Raw genomic sequence first — 25,901 nt, 5'->3', positions numbered from 1 at the left:
AAGACTGTGTGACTAGACGTCGAGTGGTGAACCGTAACACATGTACAAGCACTCTCTCAGGCGAGAGAGAGAGAGAGAGAGAGAGAGAGAGAGAGAGAGAGAGAGAGAGAGAGAGAGAGAGAGAGAGAGAGAGAGAGAGAATGCAGACAGGACATCTGGCAGCTCTTTGCGCTCCAAGTCTCTTCAATCAGCAAAATAACTCTTACCGAAAGATGAGAACGCGTCACAGCAAAGTGCGATGAAACCTATAGCCTACGGGAAAGATAATGTGCAAGATGACAAATGATCAAAGATCTCACACGTGCACTTTCTGTGGAGATAACAAAAATGTTTTGCTTTGGGAAACTCTGCAGATTATCTCCATCTTGAATGCGAAATGAGAGGATCATTGAGCCTTGCTGCATGTACAAATGGATATTATTTTACCGCTTTCTGTTCCTACCGATGCGCATTTACGCGCTTTTCCTCAGTGGAGGCGGTTGGAGTGTGACGGGTTTTCTTCGCGCTGGGCACCTGTTGTATGTTAGTTAGACGAACCAGTCACGAGTCAGTGCAACATCCAAAATCCAACAGGTGAGGTGATATTCTGTTATTTCATAAAAGGGTAGTTCACTTAAAAATGCAAATTCTGTTCTTTGCTTACACTCATGTTGTTCGAAACCTGAATTTCTTTCGTTAAACACAAAAGGGGGGTGTTCCCCCCCATACAATGAAAGTGAATGGAGACGGAGTAGCCTACATCTCATTTTGTGTAACACAGAAAAATAACTCGCACATGTTTAGAACAACACGAGGGTGTGTGACTGACAACAGAATTCATTTTAGGTGTTCGATTCCTTTAAAGTAACAACGCGCTCCACACAGTTAAGGAATTATTGTGGTATTTAAAAATAACCTATTCAGTCTCAAGTAATTTAATGCTTAACATAAACTACAGCACCGCCTGAAGTGTTGCCTGTTTTCACCATAATACGAGCTGCCTACCTGTTTGTGGCATCATATGCGCGTGCATCATTTTTGGGCATTAGGTGCGCGTGTAGTATTTTTTGGACATTTTGCTAAATCGAAACGCGGCGAAAACAAGCATCTATGGCCAGAAATGCTGCTGAGGTTGACAGCTCACTATGTTTTGAGACAACAATCATGAGTGGCGACTAAAGAGCGCACTGCGCACTGATCTGTCTGTGTTCATCAACCACTTCTGCGCACAGTCTGAAAATGCCCTCATAATATAAAGCCTCTTCACTAGGTAAAAGGTTCATAAATAGATCAAAATAATCTCATAATTCAAATCTACGAATTGCAACGTTGTCTAAGAAGCCTTTAGAATCGAAGTAAACACTTATTTGGTTGAAGTGCATGTCATATTCTCTTGTATCAAGTTCACATAGTCTGCTCAAAGTGTGGACTGAACCAATTCATTTAAATCAAATATGTTGTTTTTGCTTAAATTTTAAATCTAAAACAATAGCAAATGGTAGGTTAAAAATGGAATTATGAGTGACACCTGGGTCAGTTATTAAATTCAGACTTCTCCTCACTACTTCTTAGTGCACATACAAAAATATAAACATTTTTATGAAAGGAAATAGGCCTAACAGGCAAAATTCGACACAGGTTCACCAGAGGGAACACTATTCAGACTAATCAAAACGTGACATTTAAAGTATGTTTAACCAAAACATCATGATTACTTTTATTAATGACAGGTTTAGGGTTTACAGTGCAACTAACTTTATTAAAACTATAAGAATAGTAAAAAAATTGTTTTATTTGATTTACAGTGAGTGTAACAATAGAAGCCTGGAAGGTCCTCATATATAAGTTTGTAGACACACCGAAAAGCCGAGAAGTGTGTTGGAGATCATAATGTTTTATCAGTAGAATATTTTTCAAACCACACATCAAGCACTGGCCATCATTATTTACAGGTTATGGTTATTTATATCTTTTCAATCAGCCACATTCAGCCCTTATGACACATATGGAGATTATCAGATACAAATAATGACTTGGATGACCCATGTTTTCTCTTCATTAATCCAAATGACAGTTTACAAGAGAGTATTTTCATACTTTTACTGTGGTAAAAGAGAGTAATTGTATTTGGCCCTCATCACACACTCAGTGTAAGAAACCACATTATGAACATTAATGTGTTTATAATTATCTTAACAATAGACATCTCTAGGAGATAGTCACAAGTATAAGTGTTCATTTAACTTAATGTACTGTATATTTGGACCATTAAAACACCATGAGGTCATTGAATAGGCCTAGTAACTGTTAAGTCTGTCGAGAACCAAAATGTTTTAACAGCATGTTTCTGTAAAGCACCCAAGAGAAAGCACTTGCTATAAAACATCCCCTGATGCCATGAACCTATTATGACAAATATCCAGCTCATATCCAAAGCACACGTTTATGCAGATTTCAGCGGCTACAGATATTTGACTCATGTTGTCTATAATGCAGCGACGACATATCTGGGCCAACCCGGAAGTGAGCGTCATCCTGGTTTCCTCAACACAAATCCAACATGATTTTGTAATATTTGCATTAATAAGCTCTGTGACCAACAACAGTTTGATTCTTATATGCTTTGTTCATCAGGATAATCTTCACAAATGAACACATTTTTTATTAATTTTGAAGCAGTCACCAGATGTAGGATATAAATGAACTACACCACTTTCATATGACTTCAACATCACTATCACTAAGCTTCTGACAACTATTTCAGTCTTCATTTAAGATAGTTAGAATAGTTTACAAGAGCGTGATTATAAACACAGTGAGGCTGTTAAAGTAGGTAGTTCAGACTGCCTTTTTCAAGACAAGTGAAGCTTAAAAAATCACAAGGGGGTATTACTGATGTATTGTATTTTATGTTGTAGAATAAAATATATAGAGCTTGAGTTAACCACCCTCTATTGTGATCCAAATGACGCTCATAAGAGGGCATTTCCAGAGCGTGTTGAGGGAAAGCAAAACTGATCCCAACATTGAATATTAGATACCTGATATACAGTTTGGATAATCTCAACAGGTTGAATTCCCAGCAGATATTTTATTGATTAACATTAATGATGAATTTTGAAGGTAATGAGTTGCCTATAAACACCAGTCCATGGTATTCATTTATGGCATAATTTATAGCAAATGTTCTCTTAACTCCATTAAGAGCTTGTCCCATTAGAAGTATCTGAGGTTTTCACTGTGGCCTTCAACAAAACACCTAAATCTAATAACCTCAGAGTCAACAGAAAACCAAGCAAATAAGGGCTGAGTGTCATGCTAATGGGATGTTGGGTGTGGAGATGATGGTTTACGATGCTTAAAGCCATTTCCTGCGTAATGCATGATTCCTACCCACATTTACCAGCATCTCTTCAGTTTCTGTACTGGCTCTCTCTTTTTCCATCTCTCTCCATGCCCAGTCGTCTCACATGAAGGCATTGCAGCAATGTCACAGCTCTACTTCCGCAGAACGGACAACTTTGCATACAGAGACCGGATCCCGCTGCAGATAGTTCGAGCCGAGTCTGAGCTGTCACCGCTGGAGAAGGCCTACCTGTGCGCTGTGGAGAAAGGTGACTACGCCAGCGTCAAACAATCGCTGATAGAAGCAGAGATCTACTTCAAAATCAACATCAACTGCATCGACCCTCTGGGACGGACGGCTCTGTTAATTGCCATTGAGAATGAGAATCTGGAAATCGTCGAGTTGCTGCTCAGCTTTGGCGTGTACGTGGGGGATGCGCTCTTACACGCCATACGAAAGGAGGTGGTGGGGGCTGTGGAGTTGCTTTTGAATCATAAAAAGCCCAGCGGGGGCATGCAGGTAAGACGGCAATCACCGACAAATTTACTTTAGAGTTTCCAAACCGAAACGATTTGATGTCTCTCCTACTGTAGCAGCTCTTTTGTTCTCCTTTCAATTCTACTTAAACATGCAGGAATTCACAGTTGCCTTGGTATTACTTTCTTTTGTGAAGCGACTGTAAATGTACAGATTACATCCAAACTGTTTCAGACGTTTCAAACGGTTTTCCAGACCATGTCGCACCTGGAACCTGATAATGCACTAATCCTCTCTGAAAGGGACATTTTTTCCCTGTAGACATGGCTGTTTAATTAAAAGTTTTGAACGTAGTGTTCTTTTTAATAATATTAATAGTTCTTTTCTTGGTTTTGCATGTAGGTGGCTTGCATAATCTTTCTCACTGTCTTGCAGCTGAAGATTAAGTTTTCACTTTGTTTGAAGCGCTATGACCCTTGCTAATGACTTGATCGCCACTCAGTGTAGCAAATTGATCATCATGAGCCATGTCACAGAAAAATAAGGTGAATTTGTCATTTTAGCTGGTTAGGTTTTTTGTGGGATAGCACAGAATAATTGAATCATGCATTGAGCAACTCAGAGGCTTTGTTCAGACGGGCAGCGGAAATCAGATTCCCTTTCAAGGGAACTCGAGCTGCATCGAGACGATGTGGGAACGCCCCTGCGTGATTGTGTCATGAAGCACGTTTGAAATCAGTCCAAAGGTGTGACAGGACGCCATAGGCGGGTCATAGACCAGGAAAAAGAAAGCTTTAGCGTAAGTTCTGCCGGGAAGACTCAATTGTTTCGTCACTTATTACCTTCTCATCTATCCAATCGTGTTCTAATACTTGTAGTATAAAAGATCGTTACTTACACGTGTCTGAGTTCGCAGATGCTGACGCCTACATTCAGCTCCATCCTCCCCAACACCACCAGGATGGTTCCTTCCCCTCCATCCTCCCCACCACCACCAGGATGGTCCCTTCCCATACCTCCCAGGGGGTCGGCTGCGCCCCTGCCTTCGTCTTCAGGCAGGAAATGCAGATTCCGTACCCTCGGATTGCGAGCTTCGGATGGGGCCTACGCCAAATAACTTTATATCATAATATTTGCTTGCTGGGCTGTTAATAAATGCATACTTGTTACGTTATTTCGCCTCCCGAGTCTTTCTGGTAGAACTATAAAGCATACCCAGAATCAAACCACGCTAGCTTCTGTGTCTTCAGCAAGTGCTCTCTGTGAAATTGTCTCTGTCTATTTGGTGTTGTTTGTCAAGTTGTATACTATATAAGACATATTATGGCGAATAAGCAGCAATTTAAGCTGTGTGCTTTTCCTTGCCCGCGCTTCCTTGCGGGTGGGGATACACACAAACTTTGTGTTGCTTGTTTGGGAGTGGAGCATGCCCAATCAGCATTTGAGAGGGCCCAAACCCCTGAGAGGGCCGAGTGTGAGCATTGTGATAAGCTGTCCGTCACGACGCAACGCTCCCACCGAACGTTCTTCGAGGAGAGCTCTTCGACACGCGTTGCTCGCGGTTCGGGTCCCGCTTCTGCCGGACACTCACCTATGACTGTCCGGGCCCACGCGACCAGGAGTATGGCCGTGTCTCCCTTCAGGACATCTGTGATGCGGCAGGCTGTTCCTCTCCGCACACTTTTGTCAGGTTTTACAACTTAGATTTATGCTCCACTCTGGGGTCTATGATTCTTTCGTCTAAAGTTGCGTTCACACTACCTGCGACAAAGCGACACAATACCATTCATTTCAATGGAGAGCTGGTGATTTCCAGCGTAATGAGCGACAGTGACCGTTGGCGACTGGATGAGACGGTTTGCTGCAGTTAAATAGCCGCGATGGCAAAGAGTACTCGCTGTATCTTGTTCATTGCTATTTAATATTATGCATGTTATGTACTGATTCCTTTTATATTAGACTTTTCCTTCCAAAATGTTTATTTGTAGTGACAAGAAAACTGATTTGTTCTACAACATGGAGTAACATTCATGAAAGTCACTCACAAACATTACTAGGCAACCAGTAGTGGGAACACCCACTAGCGACCTAACCACCAGCCACTGGCGACATGCAGCGACAAAGTTGCTTGTAGTGTGAATGCAGCTTTAGTGTGCGCAACAATTTCACACAGACAGCTATTTGTTAATATGACGTTGTGGGTATAAAGTTCCCACAGCGGGAACGTCTCAGGTTACGCATGTAACCCTGGTTTCCTGAAGAGGGAACGAGACGCTGCGTCGCCCTGCCATACTACCTGCATGCCTGTGATCGACTTGCTTCAGCCTATCAGAAACTAGCGTGGTTTGATTCTGGGTATGCTTTACAGTTTCCTGGTCTTCAGGGAACCAGGCTTACCAGACGTTCCCTCTCAAATGCTCAAATTTCTTGTAGTCTAAACAGAAAAACTAACCTGATCCAGATCACATTTGTAGGAGGTTTGCAACCCATTTAAAATTGGATTTTTGAAAATTTGTTTGTTTGTTTCAGTTTGCTTCAGTCTTTATTTAAAATCTTTGCATCTTTCATAGCACAGCGTGTGTGTAATGTTATACACAATAGTGTCCAAATTCACAAATTTTCCCTCAATTTTACCCTAAATGTGGCTAACTATGTTGTACGAAAGTCATCTCATGAGTATGAGTAAACAGTAATATAATTATGGGACTAGAAATGGTATTCATTAATGATAACAGGTCTTTTTCCACAAATTTCTTGTGTTATCTGAGACGTAGAGCTACACTGCCATTCAAATGTTTGGGGGTTCAGTACGGCATTTTGAAATTGATCAAAAGTGACATAAAAGACATTTTAAAATGTTACAAAAGATTTAAATAAATAATTTTCTTTTGAACTTTTCATTAACCCTCTGGGCGCCACGGTCGAGTTTACTCGACAAGATGCGGCACTGAATAAAACGGCCGATTTTGTCAAATAGGGTGTCAAATTTCGTTCAACCTCCCCTCCACTAGTTGGCAGACATGTCATACTTCATCCCCGACTTAAAAAAAGTCATGCTTCTATACAAAATCTTCGAGCTAGAGCGCATTGAATCAGTGCGAACAAAAGCGGAGCTAGTGTGCGAGTGAGCCATTTTATCAGAGCAATATTGTCAACATCAGCGAGTATTTGCATTAGATTATTATTATTATTATTATTATTATCTAATGGCATCAATAAAGCTTACCAGCAATGAAGTGTTGGGTCTTCTATTCGCGGACTCTGATTCTGAAGGGGAATAACGCTATCTGCCTTCAGAAAATGACGGTGATTCTGAAAGTGAAAGTATAGCCCTACACCAAGCACAAACGGTGAATCCTTTGCCCAATATAACGTTAGATGGTCCTTTGCCCAATGTCAGTGGTGGGAACAATGTTTCCCGGGATCGGAGTGTTCATCGCGAAGTTAGCAGGCGTGTTAGTGTTGTGGGGAACGAGGCGGCCGCGGGAGATTTTTACCGCGCTAGCCGTGACCGTGTGCCTCTCCGCAATCGCGGCGACAGTACTGTATTGTGGTGGAGACTTTGTCTAATGCCACTGGGTATGTTAGACGAGGTCGAAGTATTCATAGGGCAGTTAGGGGGCAACGTGGAGGCAGGGTGGGGAGTCGCAATGACAATGACAGTAGTCCGAGCTGTGCACATTCGGCGCGCGCGCGAGGCAGATCTGGCCGCGCCCGCGCGCGCTGCTGCTCGTAGCAGGAGAAGAGGCAATGTGACACGGGGCAGAGGGGCTATTATGCATAGTCTATCGCAAGACCACACCATGAAACACTACAAGAAATGTCACCTGGATGAATAGGGAGTCATTATCTCTACAGCAAAAGCCCTGCAACAATTGTTTTTGTCTGCCATTTATTACACTGTTGATTTCCTATCTATTTCCCTGACCATTTAGTAGTGTACAATATGTGTTCTTTTTTGTGTGTTTATGTCCTTGTGATGTGTGCGTCTTTGTCAGCTAAAAAAAAAAAAAAAAAACCAAACAAACATCAACAAAAACCATAAAAATTCTATAATCCAAGATGGCCGCCGCCATATGACGTCATAATATGCAAATTAGATGGGAAAATGTAATCCCTACATAAACTTTGGGTCATCCTTAATATTTCTCTAATTTACAGAAAGTCTCTATCTTTTATCACTTTTAAGATATAGCCTTTTGAAATTAAGATGTCAAAATCGAACGTTTTAGGAAAAAACCTCTGGCGCCTAAAGGGTTAATTTCTATTCAAATGCATCATTGTTTTCATAAAAATATTAAGCAGCACAGCTGTTTTCAACATTTATAATAATAAGAAACATTTTTTGAGCATCAAATCAGCATTTTAAAATGATTTCTGAAGGATCATGTGACACTGAAGACTTGGAGTAATGATGCTGAAAATTCAGCTTTGCCATAACAGGATTAAATTACATTTTAAAATAGAATACAGTTATGTTACATTGTAATAATATTTCAAAATATTACAGATTTTACTGTACTGTTTCAGATTAAACAAATGCAGCCTAATTGGTGACCATTAGAGACTTCAAAAACATAAAAATGTTTACTGACCCCGAACTTCTGAATGTTAGTGTATACATTTAGCATTTCATTTAGCACTTTCATTCAAAGCAAATTACATCACAGACATTATAAGGGAGAGGAACAAGAACACTTGTAGAGAAAAATCATAACATTCAATATGGCAGCAAAGCTATTTGATTGGGGGCCTGCTCCCTCATTTATTTCTGTTTTGCGGTGGACTTTATGTTTACCAGCTCTGGTTTCTTCTTTTTTTTTCTAGGTGCCCCCTATCCTGTTGGATAAACAGTTCTCCGATTTTACCCCTGACATAACGCCCATTATTTTGGCCGCACACACCAACAACTATGAGATCATCAAGATGCTGGTTCAGAAGGGGGTGTCCGTGCCCCAGCCCCACCAGGTGCGTTGCAACTGCATGGAATGCGTGTCCGGCTCAGACGTGGACAGCCTGCGACATTCCAGATCCCGTCTCAACATCTACCGGGCCCTGGCCAGTCCTTCGCTCATCGCCCTATCCAGCGAGGACCCCTTCCTGACGGCCTTTCAGCTCAGCTGGGAGCTCCAGGAGCTCAGCAAGGTGGAGAATGAATTCAAGTCAGAGTACGAAGAGCTTTCACAGCAGTGCAAGCAGTTTGCCAAAGATATGCTCGACCAGACGCGCAGCTCCAGAGAGCTCGAGTTGATTCTGAACTACAAGGATGATATCAATTTCCTGGTGGAGGAAGGGAGTAATGATCTAGCCAGGCTTAAACTGGCTATCAAGTACCATCAGAAAGAGGTAAGATGTTTGCTCTCCAAATGTCAGCAATGGTTCTGTGACAACAAGAACTTTGAAAGCAATCCTCAAATGCTGCTAGATCATTAGCAGAAGCGCAAAACAATCACTCCAGATAGGAACAGCACTCAAGCATATTGCAAAGGTTCACAGGTGTTCAGCTGTTTGTTTCAGTAGTCTGGGATTATATTTGGATGGCTGCCGTGTTGATTTAGCAATGTGGTGTATTTTACACAATGTGGATAATTTCAAGTGGTGGTGTGTGTAAATCTAATTAGCAAATTTGGGTATTTAAAGCTGAGAAGAAAATGTTCACCTCAAGATAATAGGTTGAGTTTTTATGGCCAACTCTGGCTCTCAAGATCTACTTCCCTGTAGAATTTGTCTGCAACCCTGATCAAACAGACTCACTTACTCTAGTAATCCTGAATAGCTTGATTAGCTTGTACAGGTGTGTTTGATTAGGACTGGAACTCTGGATGAATCCGAAATCGCCCCCCCATACCCTCAAATAGGGCATTATTTGAAGGGACAGCCATTTGTAGTGGTGTCCGAAACCATAGTGGACGTAATTGAGTGCACTCATTCTATCCAACATTGCACCGCAATAACGAGTGTACAGCCGATGTATGCTCAACAGCTGTCCGAATTCGCTCACTTGTTTTCATTCACTTCTTCAAGTGAACTGTGTTAGTGGACTAACTTAGGGAATAGCGGGCGATTTCTGATTAAGCCTCTGCTGGAAAGTGGATGTCAAGGGCCAGAGTTGCCCACTCCAGAGGGATTTTGCAGGGTGGCTGCAACATTATGTGGATCTATGTTGCCCCCCTCTGTCCAGATGAAACATTACAAGCTCTTTCTGTTTAAAAGGTTGAAGGACATTTTTTTCTTATGCAGGAAAGGTTTCTATGTGGTGATATATATCATCTTGTAAGCTACTTTGTCATGCATGTGTACAGTACTGTATGTGTGTGCTTGCTTAAACATCACTGAAAATGGAGAAGTGATGCTTACAAGCTGCGGAAGATTTTGCCCTATATTCACATGCAGCATCTGTAAGTAATTTAACAGAGGCTCAGCAGAATATTACTTTTCTTTTGCTGTATCATTGAAATTCCTCAGGAAGATCTTCTACATCGCAAACAGTTGACAACAAGCTAGGCTTAACCATTCTGTTTCATTATTTGTCTTTCATGAATTACAGTCAGAACCCAAAAAAGAGATATTAGATATATACTACACTGTTAATTAATTTAATTTTTGACAACATATAAATAGTAATAAAAAAATCTGTTTTTTTTGTATATTAAAAAATATTAATAAAAAAAAGAAAATTTAAATAATCATGTTTTTAATTTAATTAATGAAATACATAATTAATATTAAAAAATAAATGTACCACATATTCTGCAGATTTGGGGAAAAGTAAGAGTTAAGTATCATTGACATCACAAAAAGAAAATCACATTTATCTATGTTTAATTCAAACATGAGTCAGTGTTTGGCTTGCTGCGTTCCATGTGTGGCCCAGATGGTTTTCAGAAAAGGTGAAGAAAAGATATAGGGATTTAAACCAGATATGATGAGAACCAGAGAGAGCAGCCTGAGAAAAAAAAAACAGTTACTATAAGCCTTTTTGTGCCTTTTGTGTTAGCTCTTTTTCAAATGGCACTTGTTTCTCATTAGGACATGGCTCCGTTATTTGTGTTCTCCCGCAGAGAGCATTTCTTTTGCAACTGTAAAAAAAAACAAAACAAGATGATGACAGTCTCCATGCATGAAAGAAGTCAGAAAATGATTTTTGTTTCGCTGCACATTACAGAAAATGCAAGCAAATCCTTAAATTACAGTTCAGGCAAAATCTCAGCAACTCTATACATTACTGTATGTACTGTATGTCTTGATTTATTTGTGGTTAACAGTGAATTTACTCATTTCATTTGTTTAATTAGTCAATTTCATCTCTTTTCATTATGTGGTTAGTTTGTAGCACAGCCAAACTGCCAGCAGCTGCTCGCATCTCGCTGGTACGATGAGTTCCCAGGCTGGAGACGCCGCCACTGGGCCAGCAAGTCTGTCACCTGTATGTTCATCGGATTCCTCTTCCCCTTCTTTTCGCTGTTCTACTTGATCGCCCCCAAGAGCCACTACGGCCTCTTCATCCGAAAACCCTTCATCAAGTTTATATGCCACACTGCTTCTTATCTGACCTTCCTCTTTCTCCTGCTGTTGGCCTCCCAACATGTGGATACCAACAGGAATACCATGAATGACACTATGAACCACACTAAGCAGGTCTCAAAGCCCACCGTTACCCCTGTGGAATGGATGATTCTACCCTGGGTTTTAGGTAATGAGTTTTTAGGGCTGGATATTTTTTCTGATTTTGATCAGTTGTAGATTAATTTTCTTTCATATCTTTTGCTTTACAGGCTTTGTATGGGCTGAGATCAAACAAATGTGGGACGGTGGCTTTCAGGATTACATTCATGACTGGTGGAACCTCATGGACTTTGTCATGAATTCTCTGTATCTGGCCACTATCTCATTGAAGATTGTCGCTCACGTTAGGGTAACAAATTTCAATTATGTTCAAATGTTCTATTTGATTCCTATATAAAATAAACCCTATTGGGGCAGTTTCCCTGTGTGTGTGTGTGTGCGCAACACAGGCATGCTAGGAAGAGGCGCATTAGCGATCAACGCAAGAGACTAGCATCCTTGTTAATGCACCTACTTTCCATGCTGGAGACCCTGGTTCAAATCCTGCTCGGAGTGAGTAGAGTATGAAACTTTGCGTTCACTCACAACATTTGTGTACGCAAAGTTTCTTGAGGGAATGCAAAAGATTTGTGAGAGAACGCAGAAGTTTTGACAAATAATTTGTTCTGCCATCTCATATTTTTCTTCAACCATACTCCTGGAGGGCCACTGTCCTGCAGAGTTTAGCTTCAACCCTAATCAAACACACATGAAGCAGTTAATCAAGCTCTTCAGGATCGCCTGATAATCACAAGCTGAAACAGGTTGGATGTAAACTGTGCAGGACAGTGACCCTCCAGGAGCAGGGTTGACCTATGCTTTAGGGGCTTAGGTAGATTCCACAGCTGATGTGTGCAGTTGTTCTTTGCTATTTGCTTTAAAAGAGTTATCTTTTGTTCAGTAAAGGTTTTTTTTCTGCTGTCATTGTTTTCCTTGCTTCTCAGTTCCATATCATTTTAAGATTTGTCAGACCTCTGTCATGCTATTTCAGATTAGCACAGTTTGTTTTAAATGAATCTGGTTTATTTTAGTTCATGACTCCATAGTACAGGTGTTAGTAATCTGTACTTAATTTGTGTTTCAGAAAACCATTTTTTTAAGCCACGATTAAAGGAGAACTCCGGTCAATTTTAACATTGAGCTCATTTTTTTGTAAATTTGGAGTGCTGTCAATACAGAGAACAACGACAAAAATCGGTGTTGCCTACACCATGTTATCCTCTTTTTAAAATTGGCACCCTGTTGACTTCAATGGGGCAAGTTTTAAACCTGCTTTTAGCCTCTTAACATCCTTTATGTGTCATTACAAGTGCACAAGTCATGTGAGTGATTCCTTCAGTGATCACGGGTGAATCTGACTTCAGTAGATGTGAAAGATATTAATAAAAATGATGTTATTTCAGCCAGCGCACATACCTGTATTTTCTTCCTGTTTTCGTTCGAAGTCCATAGTAATCAATTGTCGAGTTCACGTGCGTGATCATAGGTAACTAAACCTATGCGTGTGAACTCGACAATCGATTACTATGGGCTTCGACCGAAAACAGGAAGAAAATACAGGTATGTGCGCTGGCTGAAATAACATCACTTTTATTAATATCTTTCACATCTACTGCAGTCAGATTCACTCGTGTTCACTCTGAAGGAATCACTCACATTAGCTGTGCACTTGTAATGACACATCAAGGATGTTAAGAGGCTAAAAGCAGGTTTAAAACTTGCCCCATTGAAGTCAACAGGGTGCAAATTTTAAAAAGAGGATAACATGGTGTAGGCAACACCGATTTTTGTCTTTGTTCTCTGTATTGACAGCACTCCAAATTTACAAAAAAATCAGCTCAATGTTAAAATTGACCGGAGTTCTCCTTTAACTATTCTAGATTCCTGGCTTAATTTAAACCCTGTCCAGGAAACTGCCCAATTAAGTATATTTGCTAAATAAATAATAGAAATAAAATAGAAATTTTAATTCTTACAAAAATTCAATTTCAGTGAAAATCAAAATCATGGTCCACATAAATGTATATTAAACCTAAAAAAAAAATTTTTTTTGATTAGCATTCAACACATTTTGCCTTTCATTGTGGATTACTTGTTGCTGGAAAACATTTTGGGTTGTGCATGGTTAGGACAAGATGTTAGTCGATTCTTATTTGGAAGCAAGAACAGAATATGACCAGAGGTTGAATACGATGACACGCTGTAATTTACAACATTTGTCTTTCTGCAGGACTCTGGCAACCAGCCCCGGGACGATTGGGTGATGTGGCACCCTACCTTGGTGGGCGAGGCCTTGTTCGCCATTGCCAATATATTTAGCTCCCTACGACTGATTTCACTCTTCACAGCCAACTCCCACCTGGGCCCTCTTCAGATCTCCCTTGGCCGAATGCTTCTGGACATCCTCAAATTTCTCTTCATTTACTGCCTGGTGCTGCTCGCCTTTGCAAATGGACTCAATCAACTGTATTTCTATTATGATGATCCAAAAACAAACGACACGTGCAAGGGTATCCGCTGCCCAGTGCAAAACAATGCATTCACCACGTGAGGAACTGTAGTTTTCTCAGATCTATAGATTTAACCTTCATTTTACTTGCTGTACAATAAATAATGATATCATGTTGTTGTTGTTTTTTACAGTATGTTTGAGACACTGCAGTCATTGTTCTGGTCCATATTTGGTCTTGTTCAACTGCATGTGACCAATGTTGAACCCAAACACGAGTTCACAGAGTTTGTTGGAGCCACAATGTTTGGGACCTACAACATAATCTCTCTGGTGGTGCTTCTTAATATGCTTATTGCTATGATGAATAATTCCTACCAACATATTGCTGTAAGTATTATAAATGGTTGCTTTTTTTGCTTTTGGGTACATCAAAATGTATGTATTTACTTAACGTTTATTTATAGTATATTTTGTAATCACTTCATTCATTTTATGACCCTTTGGTGTGAAAAGGAAATATTCTTCTATACCTTTCAGTTTGCTGTTTGATTGGCATGTCTTTGGTTGGTCCACAGGACCATGCTGATATTGAGTGGAAGTTTGCCAGAACTAAACTTTGGATGAGCTACTTCGAAGAGGGCGGAACGCTGCCTCCTCCCTTCAACATCATCCCGAGTCCAAAATCAACGTGGTACCTCATCAAATGGATCAAGAGCAACTGCTTCAAAGTTAATCAAAGAAAAAGAACAGAGACGCTTGGATCACTTGGGGTAATGAGCTATTTGCTCTCTTTTACTATTAATAATTAATATGAAACATGGGTTAGTCCATATGTCCCTAATGTTGTTTAAATGTTTTTTTCCTCCATGGAACATAATTAGAATGTTCATTCTGCTCTATACCAGACAAAAAGTACATGGTGATTTAAATAGTCAAGATTTATAAAAGCACCATTAAACTAGTCTATAGAACTTGCACAAGTCTTCTTAAGTCATGTGAATGTGATGTATGAGGAATAAACAACAGTCAGTATTAAAAATCTAATATATTGAAGAAACTAAATGATTCTGTGAACAAAATGATTGGAGCTACTGAGATTTTCACTAATCTCACCTTGTAGTATAGCAAATTATAGGTTATCTCTTTTTTTCCAGATTCGAGCTGCTGAAAATGTCCGCACAAACCGCCAGTACCAGGTAATGGTGTCTCTTTCAAAGCAACTGATCATTAAATGGACCAGATGAAAGGTTGCAGCCTGCCACCTTTTCATTTTATTCCACACGGTGTCAATCAACTTCTGAATTGAGAGATTAATCTCCCTATCAAATACACTTCCACTCCTCTGAAAGACTTTAAGGACTGCTTGTTTGGCCTAATCTTTTCTATGTTCATAACTGAAATAATCTCATTTTTTAGGAGGTACTTAGAAACCTGGTTAAGCGGTATGTGGCAGCAATGATCAGGGATGCCAAAAAAGAAGAGGGACTAACAGAAGAGAACTTTAAGGTAAATTGAGTACGGGTTGTTTTTTAATGTTGTAAGAAGTAAAGAACAATGATCAGCCAGCCAATATCACAAAACAAACCATGATCAGGTTGTGTAACTAACTGTACAATATTCCATTCCTTACCAGTATTATTTTATTACTTACTTACTATTATAGTACTTAATAATATTTTGAATTCACTTTTATTTTTACATTTTCTTTTTTGTTTAAGTTTTACTCATTTTGTTTTGTGCTTTTGTCATTTTTTATTATTATTTTTATTAAAAATATTTCTATTAAACTAATTTATTTGGGTTTTGGTTTTAGTAATTTTAGTTTTTTAACTGAAACTTCTTTTAATTGTTTATAAACTGTTTATTACATAGCTACTGAGTAAAGAAAAAGTAAATACATATGTAAATGGGTAAATAAGTATTTATTTATATATTCAAATGGATATTTACTTTATTTATTATGAATAAATATAATTTATAAAAAAAATAGAAAAAATAATTTACTATAGAGTCCCTTAATATGATACTTATAAATCTTGGCAGTGTAGGAGATTTTCCAAAATGATCCTAAACGTTTTTGACCACAGAATGCCACATCTGGCCAATCTCAATCAGTCATATTAAATAATATATACTTTTTTTTTTGCATTTAAATAGATCCTGTTAATCTTTAGTGTGATATAACTGTACATCATGTTTTACTGAGCAATGTGTGAATAATATCATTAATAGGAACTTAAACAGGACATCTCAAGCTTCCGGTATGAGGTGATGGGAATGATGAAGATTGGCACGCCGACCTCAAAAGTGAGCGCAGGAGCCTCAAGCCTTGTTTATCCTGATAACCCTTCGAAGTGCAATTCTGCTTCAGCTGGAAGTCAACTGAAGGGCAAAATGAGACTGAAGAGTGTCACCACCTCTATGATCCAGGAGGGCGCACCCAAAGCCAATGCCTGGAAGCCTGGCGGCTTTAGTGGCCTAGCGGGTGGTTCTGTCCCAAACAAGATTGTTAGCCATCAAATGAACTGCAAAGGGCCAAACAACCCGGGAGAGATTTACTCCGTGTCAGAGGAAGCTGGTGAATCTGAAGAACAGGACGATGTTGAACAGGGAGGAAACCTCAATTTCAAGGCAGCAAAGAAGCAAAACAAAGAAACAGAGAGAGACAGTGTAAATGAGACTGAGGAAGATGACGAGGAAATGGTATACATGCGTAAAATCTGTGAGGAAGAAATGAATGAGGAAAACGGATATGAAGGAAGCAGATTATAACGGCATTCAAACTCGGCATTCAAAAGTGACGATCACATGCCGAATGCTGGAAATCAAAGAGAAAGATGCTGTTCTCCTGAACCATTCGCTCTATCTCAGGAGCAGCTGTGGTGACTGTCCAGTGCAGGGCGTTGCATATGTATGATATGAACATCAAGTGTCATTCTGGGTCTCAGGGATGATTGTCTCTTTTAAGAGAATACGGGGTCCAACGTTGTCATTCACAGTGATTTACACTCTGTCAAGTGTGTAAATGCTTCTGTAGTTTATCGCTGCTCTGCTCTCCTCTCTGCTGAATCATATATGAAGGAGCAATTACTGACCCTTTGCTATTCAGACCTTTCATTCTGCCTTACTCCATTAGATTTAGCATTTTATGCTATCTGTGGATCCACCGTAAGAGATGTCATTACCGTCATGCAACCTAATATCTTTAATAAAGTTTACTATGCAACTATTTACAACTTTTAAAACTTTTTAGTCACGTTTTGCATTGCGCATATATGAGAGAAGGGACAAGTTGAAGGGTGTCTCTTAATAAACGTGGATGAATTTGGTCATACAAACACTTGACAAGTCCAAAGTATATCATAAATGTACTGTAAAGTCTTGTTACAGTAATCTTGTATGTTTCATCATACTCTCAGTTGTATTCATAATGAAGAATGAAAAGGAGAACAAGGTATTATTACAGTTTCCATACCATCAGTTCATTCTTTTTTAAGCACCTGAACATCTTATTCCATCTATCCTCACTGTTTACTTAACAGGTTACTGCCTCATATTACAGATCATGAATTAATGCACAAATATAAATAAATAAATAAATAAATATGCTGTACTATGACTTGTGAATTATTGGGATCCATCCCATCCAAGTTTATTTCAGAAATAAGATTACGTAATTTGACCATTGCAAGGCCTCATGACTAACATTAACTGTGTAAAGGTGAGTTAGTATAGTGAAATTGGGAAATTAGTATAGTGTAATGTATAATGTGGGCACAGATTAAGCACTAACACATTTGTTGACTAAATATGTAGGGTGTAGGCTGTAGGGTGAAACTGTACTAAGTGTATATACTCTGAATGTGATATGTGAGTGTACTATGTCAATCAAGCCGTAGGTTACCATACTAAATTAAAACAAGGGTTATGCAGTTTGGAGACTGCAGACTATTTGACATTCTTCACTTAAAAATGTATGCATTGTAAGTATTTGCATAAATTTCATCATATTTTCCCACTGGTCTCAGGTGATCGCATCAAAGATAACCATTTAGGCTAATATGTAAAGTAAATATTTGGCGAACCGTTGTCAACTGCAAATCTATGCAGAGCAAGCAAAATAAAATACTGAAATGACTTGTTTAACAGAAAGCATAGTGTTGAAATCATTATTCTATGGAAAATATTAGCAATAGGTAATTCCTCCTTGTTTCTATTTCTGTATTGTTGGTATTCTTTCTAAATCAAGAAAATTGATTGTTCTTGACTAAGAAGACCATGGACTGCATATTACAATTTATGTGTATAATAAACTACTTCCAGCACCTGAAGAAGAAAAATCTCACACTACACTGCAGTTATATTAGATTTACTGTAAAGAAATGCATTTTATTTTGACCCAGTATGTCATATTTAAACCAGTAACAGGTTATCTACTGTCCTGAAATGGTGGATCAATAATGGTTTTAAATATAGACTCCTGCACAGTGAGATTGGGTGTGGAGGAGCATTAAACACTGGGCAGATTCTACTATCTAATTCATTTCACATCCTTCATCCTTCACCAGGGTACAAAGGCCTATCTATAATTTATTTGAATTAGCACCCTTAGAGAGTCCAGTGTGCAGCCCAAGGGCACTTGAATGAAGTTTAAAAGAGCAGCGAGTCATTTGCACCTCAGCAAGGGGAAATGCGCAGACATGCTCTGCTTTCTAAATGCTAAAATCCAGAACTGTGGAGTGGACCTCACAGGGACGTAAGAACGTTTGCGCGTTCTAGATAGGCTGTCAGTCTGTGCATTAATAGTGATTATTTTCAGTAACACTTTCTGAAAGTTACACTCATAGGTGGCGATACGTGACTTATAAGCGATTCATTGAGTCATTCATTCAACCGATTCATTCAAAGACATTGACTGCATCTGAAATTGCATACTGTCAGGGTAGTTACTTCTTTTGAATAAGTAATTACTTTGCGTTAAAAACGTATGTTCTGTATAATATGAGTGTGTGTAGTATGAATATAATCCGGATGCACTACATCTGTCATGTTGTCATTGTCATGTGACTTTAAAGTGTCAGTTGCGTCGCTTCACTAACCCTCTCTCATGGCCTCATGGGAGAGCAAACTGTCCATCAGATGCACACTTTTGAATCTTGTTGGAAGTAATTCGTCTAATTCGTAATCACTTACTATATATAAGGTGTATTTCAGATGCAGCCATTGAGTTATTCTGAACTTAAAACCTTCTGTGAGTCACAGAATCATTCACTCAGTCGATTCATTCAAAAACACAAATTCATTCAGGAACCATGACACGTAGGCTAACATCTGATACTACTTTGACGTCCTTTGGAACTATTTTCATTGGCGGAGCAAAAATAGATGTTATTTAAATATATCCAATCCGGGCCTGAGTGCACTGTACATGTAGGGGAGACTGGGGCTAGTCGCCACACGGAGAACGAAGGGTTATATTTCAGTAACTAAAAGTACTATTGAACAAATATGAATTTTCTCTAAGTTGGTTGCAAACAACCTATGTAATTATTAATCAGAAATGTTATACTATATAGTTATTGCCATTGAACAGAACATTGTGATGGGAAAAAAGTAAAGACGAGAGGAAAAATTATATTTCAATGCTTTTGCAAGATCTCTCAATACCTTTGCATTCTCTCTGAAAAGTTTCACACTCTTCATGCAAAAGCAAAACTGATTATGGAAATATTATGAGATGCGAAGAAAAAATGGTTTATTGATTTTTGCGAGTGAATGCAAAAGTTTGCAAAAGTTTTGCGAGTGAACGCAAAATCACTTAAATATTATTTTATCTTCCCATCTCATATTTTTCCTCCATCACCATGTCCCTTAGAGACTGAAAAGATGCGTTTTAACGTTGTCCGACCTAAATTTGGCAATGATCCAAAGAATCTTATCTATTTAAATTTCAATAGCCCCATGTGCTGCAAGTCATGATGTCCATTATGTTTGTTTATGTGGGTGTTGCACATTCTAAATTGCTATTCTGGTAAAGCAATTTTAACATAGACTTACTGTGACTGTAATAAATATAAAACATAATCTAAATGACAAGACCTTTGTTCAGCCATATGCAAAATTATCTTTATTATCAGTGCATTTCTCAGAAATGTTGAAAAATCGAAAGTTGGCACACCACTATTTAGTGACCCTAATGGACTTTTTATGGGACTTTGTTAATGTGCAGCAAAATAAAGGCAGTCACGTCTTATAGACACACCGGTTTGGCACTTCTCTTAAACACAAAACCAGGATAGTGTGGTAAGTGTTGTCGAACTGTCTTTCTCCATCTAAATGTACTGAAATGGCAGAAGCTAATATTGCTGTGAGCCGGGAACAGTTCAGCTGTCCAGTCTGTCTAGATCTACTGAACGATCCAGTGACCATCCCCTGTGGACACAATTATTGTATGGACTGTATTAGACGCTATTGGGATGAAAATGCTCAATTGAGAGATTACAGCTGTCCTCAGTGCAGAAAGACCTTCAATCTGAGACCAGTTTTAGCGAAGAATGTGGTGGTTGCTGAAATGGTGGAGAAACTGAGGAGGACAGAACCCCAGGCTGCTCCTCAGGCTGCTCCCCAGACTGCTCATGTTCCTCACTGTGACGCTAGACCTGGAGATGTGGAGTGTGATGTTTGTACTGGCAGAAAATACAAAGCTATCAAATCCTGTTTGGTGTGTCTGAACTCTTTGTGTCCAATTCACTTTCAAAAACATGAGAATCTCTTCAAAGTTGAGAGACACTGTTTGGTAGATGCTACTGAACAACTCCAGGAGATGATCTGTCCAATACACAATGAGCTTTTGGAGATTTTTTGTCACACTGACCAGATGAGTATTTGTATGCGGTGTACAATGGATATCCACAAAAACCATGACGTGTCACCAGGAGCAGAGAGAATGAATCAGGTATGAATTAGACCAGGAACATATTTAAAAATGCAAGTCTGTGAAAGCTTGGCCAGCGCAACACCTAAGAATCATTTTTGGCTCCCCAAAGAACCCTTCAGTGAACAGTTCCACTGAACAGTGTGAAAGACATTTTAAGGCTTTATATAAATCTTTTTACACTATAAAGACACCTTTTGTGATGTTAAAGGTTTCTCATGAAATTATAGATGCCAATAAAGAACTTTTATTTTTAAGAGTGTAGTTCCTAATAACTGAATCCAAACCCTCTGGCCAAGCAAGTATATATATATGCATAGCAGACAGTAAGATATATTAAAAAATTGAGTAACACTTTACAATAAGGTCTTTTTTGTTAACATTAGTAGTTAATGAATTTAACTATAACACAAACTAACATATACGCTGCCCAGCCCCAGAAAAAACGCTTTTGTTAATTATTATTTTTATTTTTTTCATAGAGGTCTTCGTCTCTCTCTGTTTCTCGTGAACCTACTGACCTTTCCAGCTTTAATGTCAGTTCTCGTCCTTCTAATCTGAGAAAAACTTTCTCTAAAAGAATAAAGAAAAAAGTGGACAATTTCCTAAATTCAGAGGTAGTGGTTGTGTCTGGTTTGGGTAAGTATAGCATTAATTCAGGAACGAATCATTTAAATAAAAACTGTGTGAATATGAAAACATAGGTGTGACCTTACATGCATAAATATATGTTGTTGTTTTTTCTTAGTAATGCGCTACAACAATCCTACAGATGCACCCAGGAATAGAAATGAGATCCTACAATGTATGTCACGCACACACACACGACATGACTTTTCATTGACTTCTGCTGTTTTTATAGTGATCTTAAACTGTGTTTTATTTCCATCAGATTCACAAGAGCTCTCAATGGATTCAAACACAATGAATGAAATACTCCGACTGTCTGGGGGGAACAGAGTGGCTTCTAACACTGGCAAAGTCCAGCGATATCCCAATCGTCCAGAGAGATTTGATTGTTGGCCTCAGGTGTTGTGTAGAGAGAGTGTGTGTGGACGTGCCTACTGGGAAGTTGAGTGGAGTGGGAGTGCTGGCGTGGGTATTTCGTTGTCGTATAGGAGCATCTGCAGAAAGGGAAGGGGTGATGAGTGTAAATTTGGAAGCAATGATCAGTCTACGAATTTATACTGCTCTCCTTCCAAATACACATTCTGGGACAGTAAAAAAAAGACTAAACTCAATGTAAACACTTCTAAATTAAAGTCTTCTAGATTAGGAGTGTATGTGGATTACATTGCTGGAATTGTGAACTACTTCAGCATCTCTGACACAATGAAACTCATCCACATAGTCCAGGGCAAATTCACGCAGCCGATCTATCCTGGGTTTACGGTTTATTTTGGATCAGCAGTGAAACTGTGTGATCCATCAGTGAACTGTAGATGATTTAGGAATGTGAGATTCAGTGAGATGTTATTTCTTATTTTTCTGTCACTAAATGCATACTCACTTCAGTACCATTAAAAAAAGCAACAAAGCAAGGTTATATGCATAACACTGCTGTGACATATCAAGAAAAAGGAGTTGGCTGAAATTGTTTGAATGATATCAATCTACAATCTGACTTGTGCTGCAGTCATAAATAACACCATGCTCCTTCATTTGGCCAGAGGAGAAATATCCCCCTGACTGAGCCTGGCCTCTCCAAAAAAAACCAAAAATCCATTTCTATTACCTGATGGAGTTTGGGTTCCTTGTCATTGTCGCCTTTGGCTTGCTTAGTTGGGCTTTAAAAGACACTTAATAGTCAGTAATATTATTGATTTAACTGCACTTACACTATTGGATGAGAACTACATTTGAACTGAATTGAGGTGGACTTCATTTCTCATTAACATTGTGAGCCAAGTTGATCGTAGTCACTATTGGTGGCAATGGTTCTACGATCTATTTAGGCTTACAATGCTTTTGGGAAACGCAGCCCTGGACGATGACACATCGCTTTATAGCTGATTGGACTTTGATTTATAATTGACGAATTTGCAACATCAACACTGAATGAAATCCACATTGAACTGACTCGAGCTGAATAACCACACTAATTGTCTAACTCCCTATGCTGAATTGAACTCAGTTATTGAACTGATTTGAATTGGTCTCATAGGCCTATGTGATGTTTGCATCATTCATTGTTATTTTCCTGATTATTACTGTGAGTCTACTTTGAAACAATCTGTATTGTATAAAGCACTATGTAAATAAAGGCCACGTGTATGATTGGCAGCTACAAGTATTTTCCAAATCAGTAATAATTTTCCATTTCAGTTATTATGCTAATTACAGCCTATCTGAATACCCAGGGCTGGACTGAGACAACATTTTATAAAGTTTAATGTATCTCAAAAAAGGAATAATTTACATTACATTAAAGAGTAATAAAACAAGTTCTGGTCATACCATTGTACCTTTTGTTTGTGTGTCCTTCTCATTTTAAATGTAGACTATCTGACTTAGAATAGCATGTATAGAAAATACTGTGGTATAAAATGACAAAATAGGTGTAAATAGTTAAGATAATATCAGTGTGCAAATAACCAAAGATACTCACAGCGAAATTCTTTTTTCGTTTTTGAACTGACTAGAAGCTGGTCCTTATGAGTCACTGAATCATGAACTGATTCTTTTAGAAAAGATGATTCAGTAACGAAATATTAGGCTACTGTTACGTGTTGCTTGTTGCAAAAGTTAATCCTGCTGTGGCGTCGTTTGGTCATTCCCAATCCCTTGGCCTAGATAGTTTCATGTTATGTGCAAAAATAAAAGCCTTAACAGCGTGTGTGTGTGTGTGTGTGTGTGTGTGTCATGGGACATGAAGACGGTGTCCATGTGGAATACCGACTTGATGGAAGCCTTTTCAACATCCGTCGGCTCCAGGCCGAGGACTCTATGCAGCACGCCCTTAACACAATATCCGGTTTGTACCAATCTTTTGGCCTACAGGTTAACACTCAGAAAACCGAGGTCATGTCCTATCTCACTTCCCCCACCCCCACACCCCCCAGTTTTCATATAAATGGTGTTCGACTTAAAACAGTTGACCAATTCACCTACCTCGGCTCCACTTTGTCCTCATGCTGCTCCCTTGACACAGAAATACACATCCGGATAAATAAAGCCTCATCATCTTTTGGATGGATGTCAACGCAGCAGGGTTTTTGAAAACCGTAACCTGAAGGTCAGTACCAAGGTCACTGTTCACAACGTGGTATGTCTCTCCACTCTGCTTTATGGGGCAGAGTCATGGACCCCATACCGCCAGCACATCATCAACCTAGAGGCCTTCCATATCCACTGCCTTGTCCTGGAAAGATTGAATCCCCCATACAGTCATCCTCAGTAACACTGACTCAATCTGTACGGAAGCAGCTGTGGCCAAAAAACATTACTCTTAAGATCTGGGAGTAACTTCGAACATTCCAACACACAAAATGAATCGCGCACGTGATTGGACAGAAAGTGAGGCTTCTTTTGTCATGATGATTTCTACGTTAACAACAGAAGCCTGGCCACGCCCACTTATGCTCGACACACGACTCGAGCTCCAACGCCTCGGTTCAAATGTCACATCACTAGCAACAAGCATGGCAACAAGCAATATACATTTCTAAAAATGTAAGTTACGCAACATTACTTCTTGTTCTTGTTCTTGTTCTTGAACTTGTTGGTTCTTGTATCGCTTCTTGTTAAACTGTCGTGTAAATGCCTGTGGGTGTGTGGCTACGGTCGAATCACAGTCGTGTTGATAGTAGCCTAGAACAACGCCGTCTTGCTCAATATTACTCGTGTGATATTACATTTAGCTCGTGACAGCGGTATATTTTAATTCAAGTTACAAATTTGAGACAATAATGAAATGGCCTAATTAAGTGAAGATCATTATGTTTGTCATTCTAGAAAACTGTTCTTGGCTATTGCCTTGCCACGTTTCTCCTCATCATAAGGCAAGGCAAGCATAGCACATTTCATACACTATGCCAATTCAAAGTGCTTTACAGAGAGGAATTAAATTAATCACAAAAATAAAAGCAGGGAAAATTAAAACAGTTATAAAATAAATTAAAATAGATATATGGTACAGTTATAAAATGAATTAAAAGAGTAAAAAGATGATACATAGATAAACTTATCATCTGGCAAAACACCGGTGTATCATATTTTTCACAACTCCCAGTTTTACTCTGAGATTTTCCCATGGTGATTACACTGTGTCTGTAGTGTTCATTACAGGACGCTGATTATTGTAATTCGTGTACTGCTATGACTCCACCACTAGAGGTAGATGGACACACAGGGTTAAAACATAAGACATAAATTAATGACCATAGCTCTTAAACCTGTGTTTTCTGATACTTGTTCAAACCCCTTCCCACTATTATTCCCATACTCGATTCACTTTTCCCCCCACACACCTTTCCATGCCAGACAGCATGAGATAAATGCAGATGGTTCTTGGGAGCTTTTAAAAAGTTCCCATCTGGCTTTGACTTGTCCAAAGGACCGCCTGAGGCCTGAACCAAGATCCAGCTTAAAACCGACAGATTCCAGATATGGACAATAGCCCGCTGATAAAGAAACTGGCAAGAGATTGAACAGTTGCAGTATGATTAGACATTATCCTTTCATCTGATTCCCTCAGTAGCATTCTGCACACAATGAACATCTTGTTTCTAAGGACAAACCTGCAGAGCACCTGAGTAAGCGATGGTGTAAAAGAATGATACCGCTTTTCCTGTCACTTATAAGATTAATATTAAGCTGTAGTGATAAAAAAGGTGTAATGCTTGCAGAATATGTGTTTTTAAAAGGAACAAAGCATGTCTAAAACATTTGGCATATAATGTAGATGTTTTATATGTAATGCACCTAAACATTTCCAGATGGTCTGGCCATACCATTGTAAAACCTTCTGCCTCTCTTCTTTCTGTCTCTGTAAATATGGAAGGACCTTAGGCGTGCAGGGTTCTCATGGAGGGGGCGGATCCATAGGAAGCAGGTTGATTCTCTCTGTATTAATCTGTCATTGTGTGTGTTTGAGACAGAAAGAGAAG

General features: G+C 39.1%; 2 protein-coding genes across 2 annotated transcripts; both read left to right on the top strand.

Annotated features, from left to right (window-relative positions):
- Positions 1–426: 426 nt before the first annotated feature.
- Positions 427–17,086, top strand: trpc4a (transient receptor potential cation channel, subfamily C, member 4a). The gene is made up of 11 exons (XM_081354224.1): positions 427–573; positions 3,441–3,844; positions 8,630–9,148; positions 11,129–11,495; positions 11,578–11,717; positions 13,638–13,954; positions 14,051–14,246; positions 14,435–14,629; positions 15,014–15,055; positions 15,276–15,365; positions 16,092–17,086. The coding sequence occupies exons 2-11, from the start codon at positions 3,467–3,469 to the stop codon at positions 16,629–16,631; spliced, it is 2,784 nt and encodes a 927-aa protein (XP_081210350.1). The 5' UTR covers positions 427–573; positions 3,441–3,466; the 3' UTR covers positions 16,632–17,086.
- A 3,119-nt stretch (positions 17,087–20,205) lies between these two features.
- On the top strand, positions 20,206–22,239 carry ftr54 (finTRIM family, member 54; the record flags this gene model as incomplete). Its single annotated transcript, XM_081353893.1, has 4 exons — positions 20,206–20,814; positions 21,276–21,432; positions 21,542–21,598; positions 21,686–22,239. The coding sequence occupies 4 exons, from the start codon at positions 20,206–20,208 to the stop codon at positions 22,237–22,239; spliced, it is 1,377 nt and encodes a 458-aa protein (XP_081210019.1).
- Between the last annotated feature and the right edge of the window lie 3,662 nt (positions 22,240–25,901).

Source organism: Scardinius erythrophthalmus (assembly GCF_964197995.2).
Source record: "Scardinius erythrophthalmus genome assembly, chromosome: 23".
Taxonomy (NCBI): Eukaryota; Metazoa; Chordata; class Actinopteri; order Cypriniformes; family Leuciscidae; genus Scardinius; species Scardinius erythrophthalmus.
The sequence above is the reverse complement of the archived record's forward strand: the minus strand, read 5'-3'. Positions and strand labels throughout refer to the sequence as shown.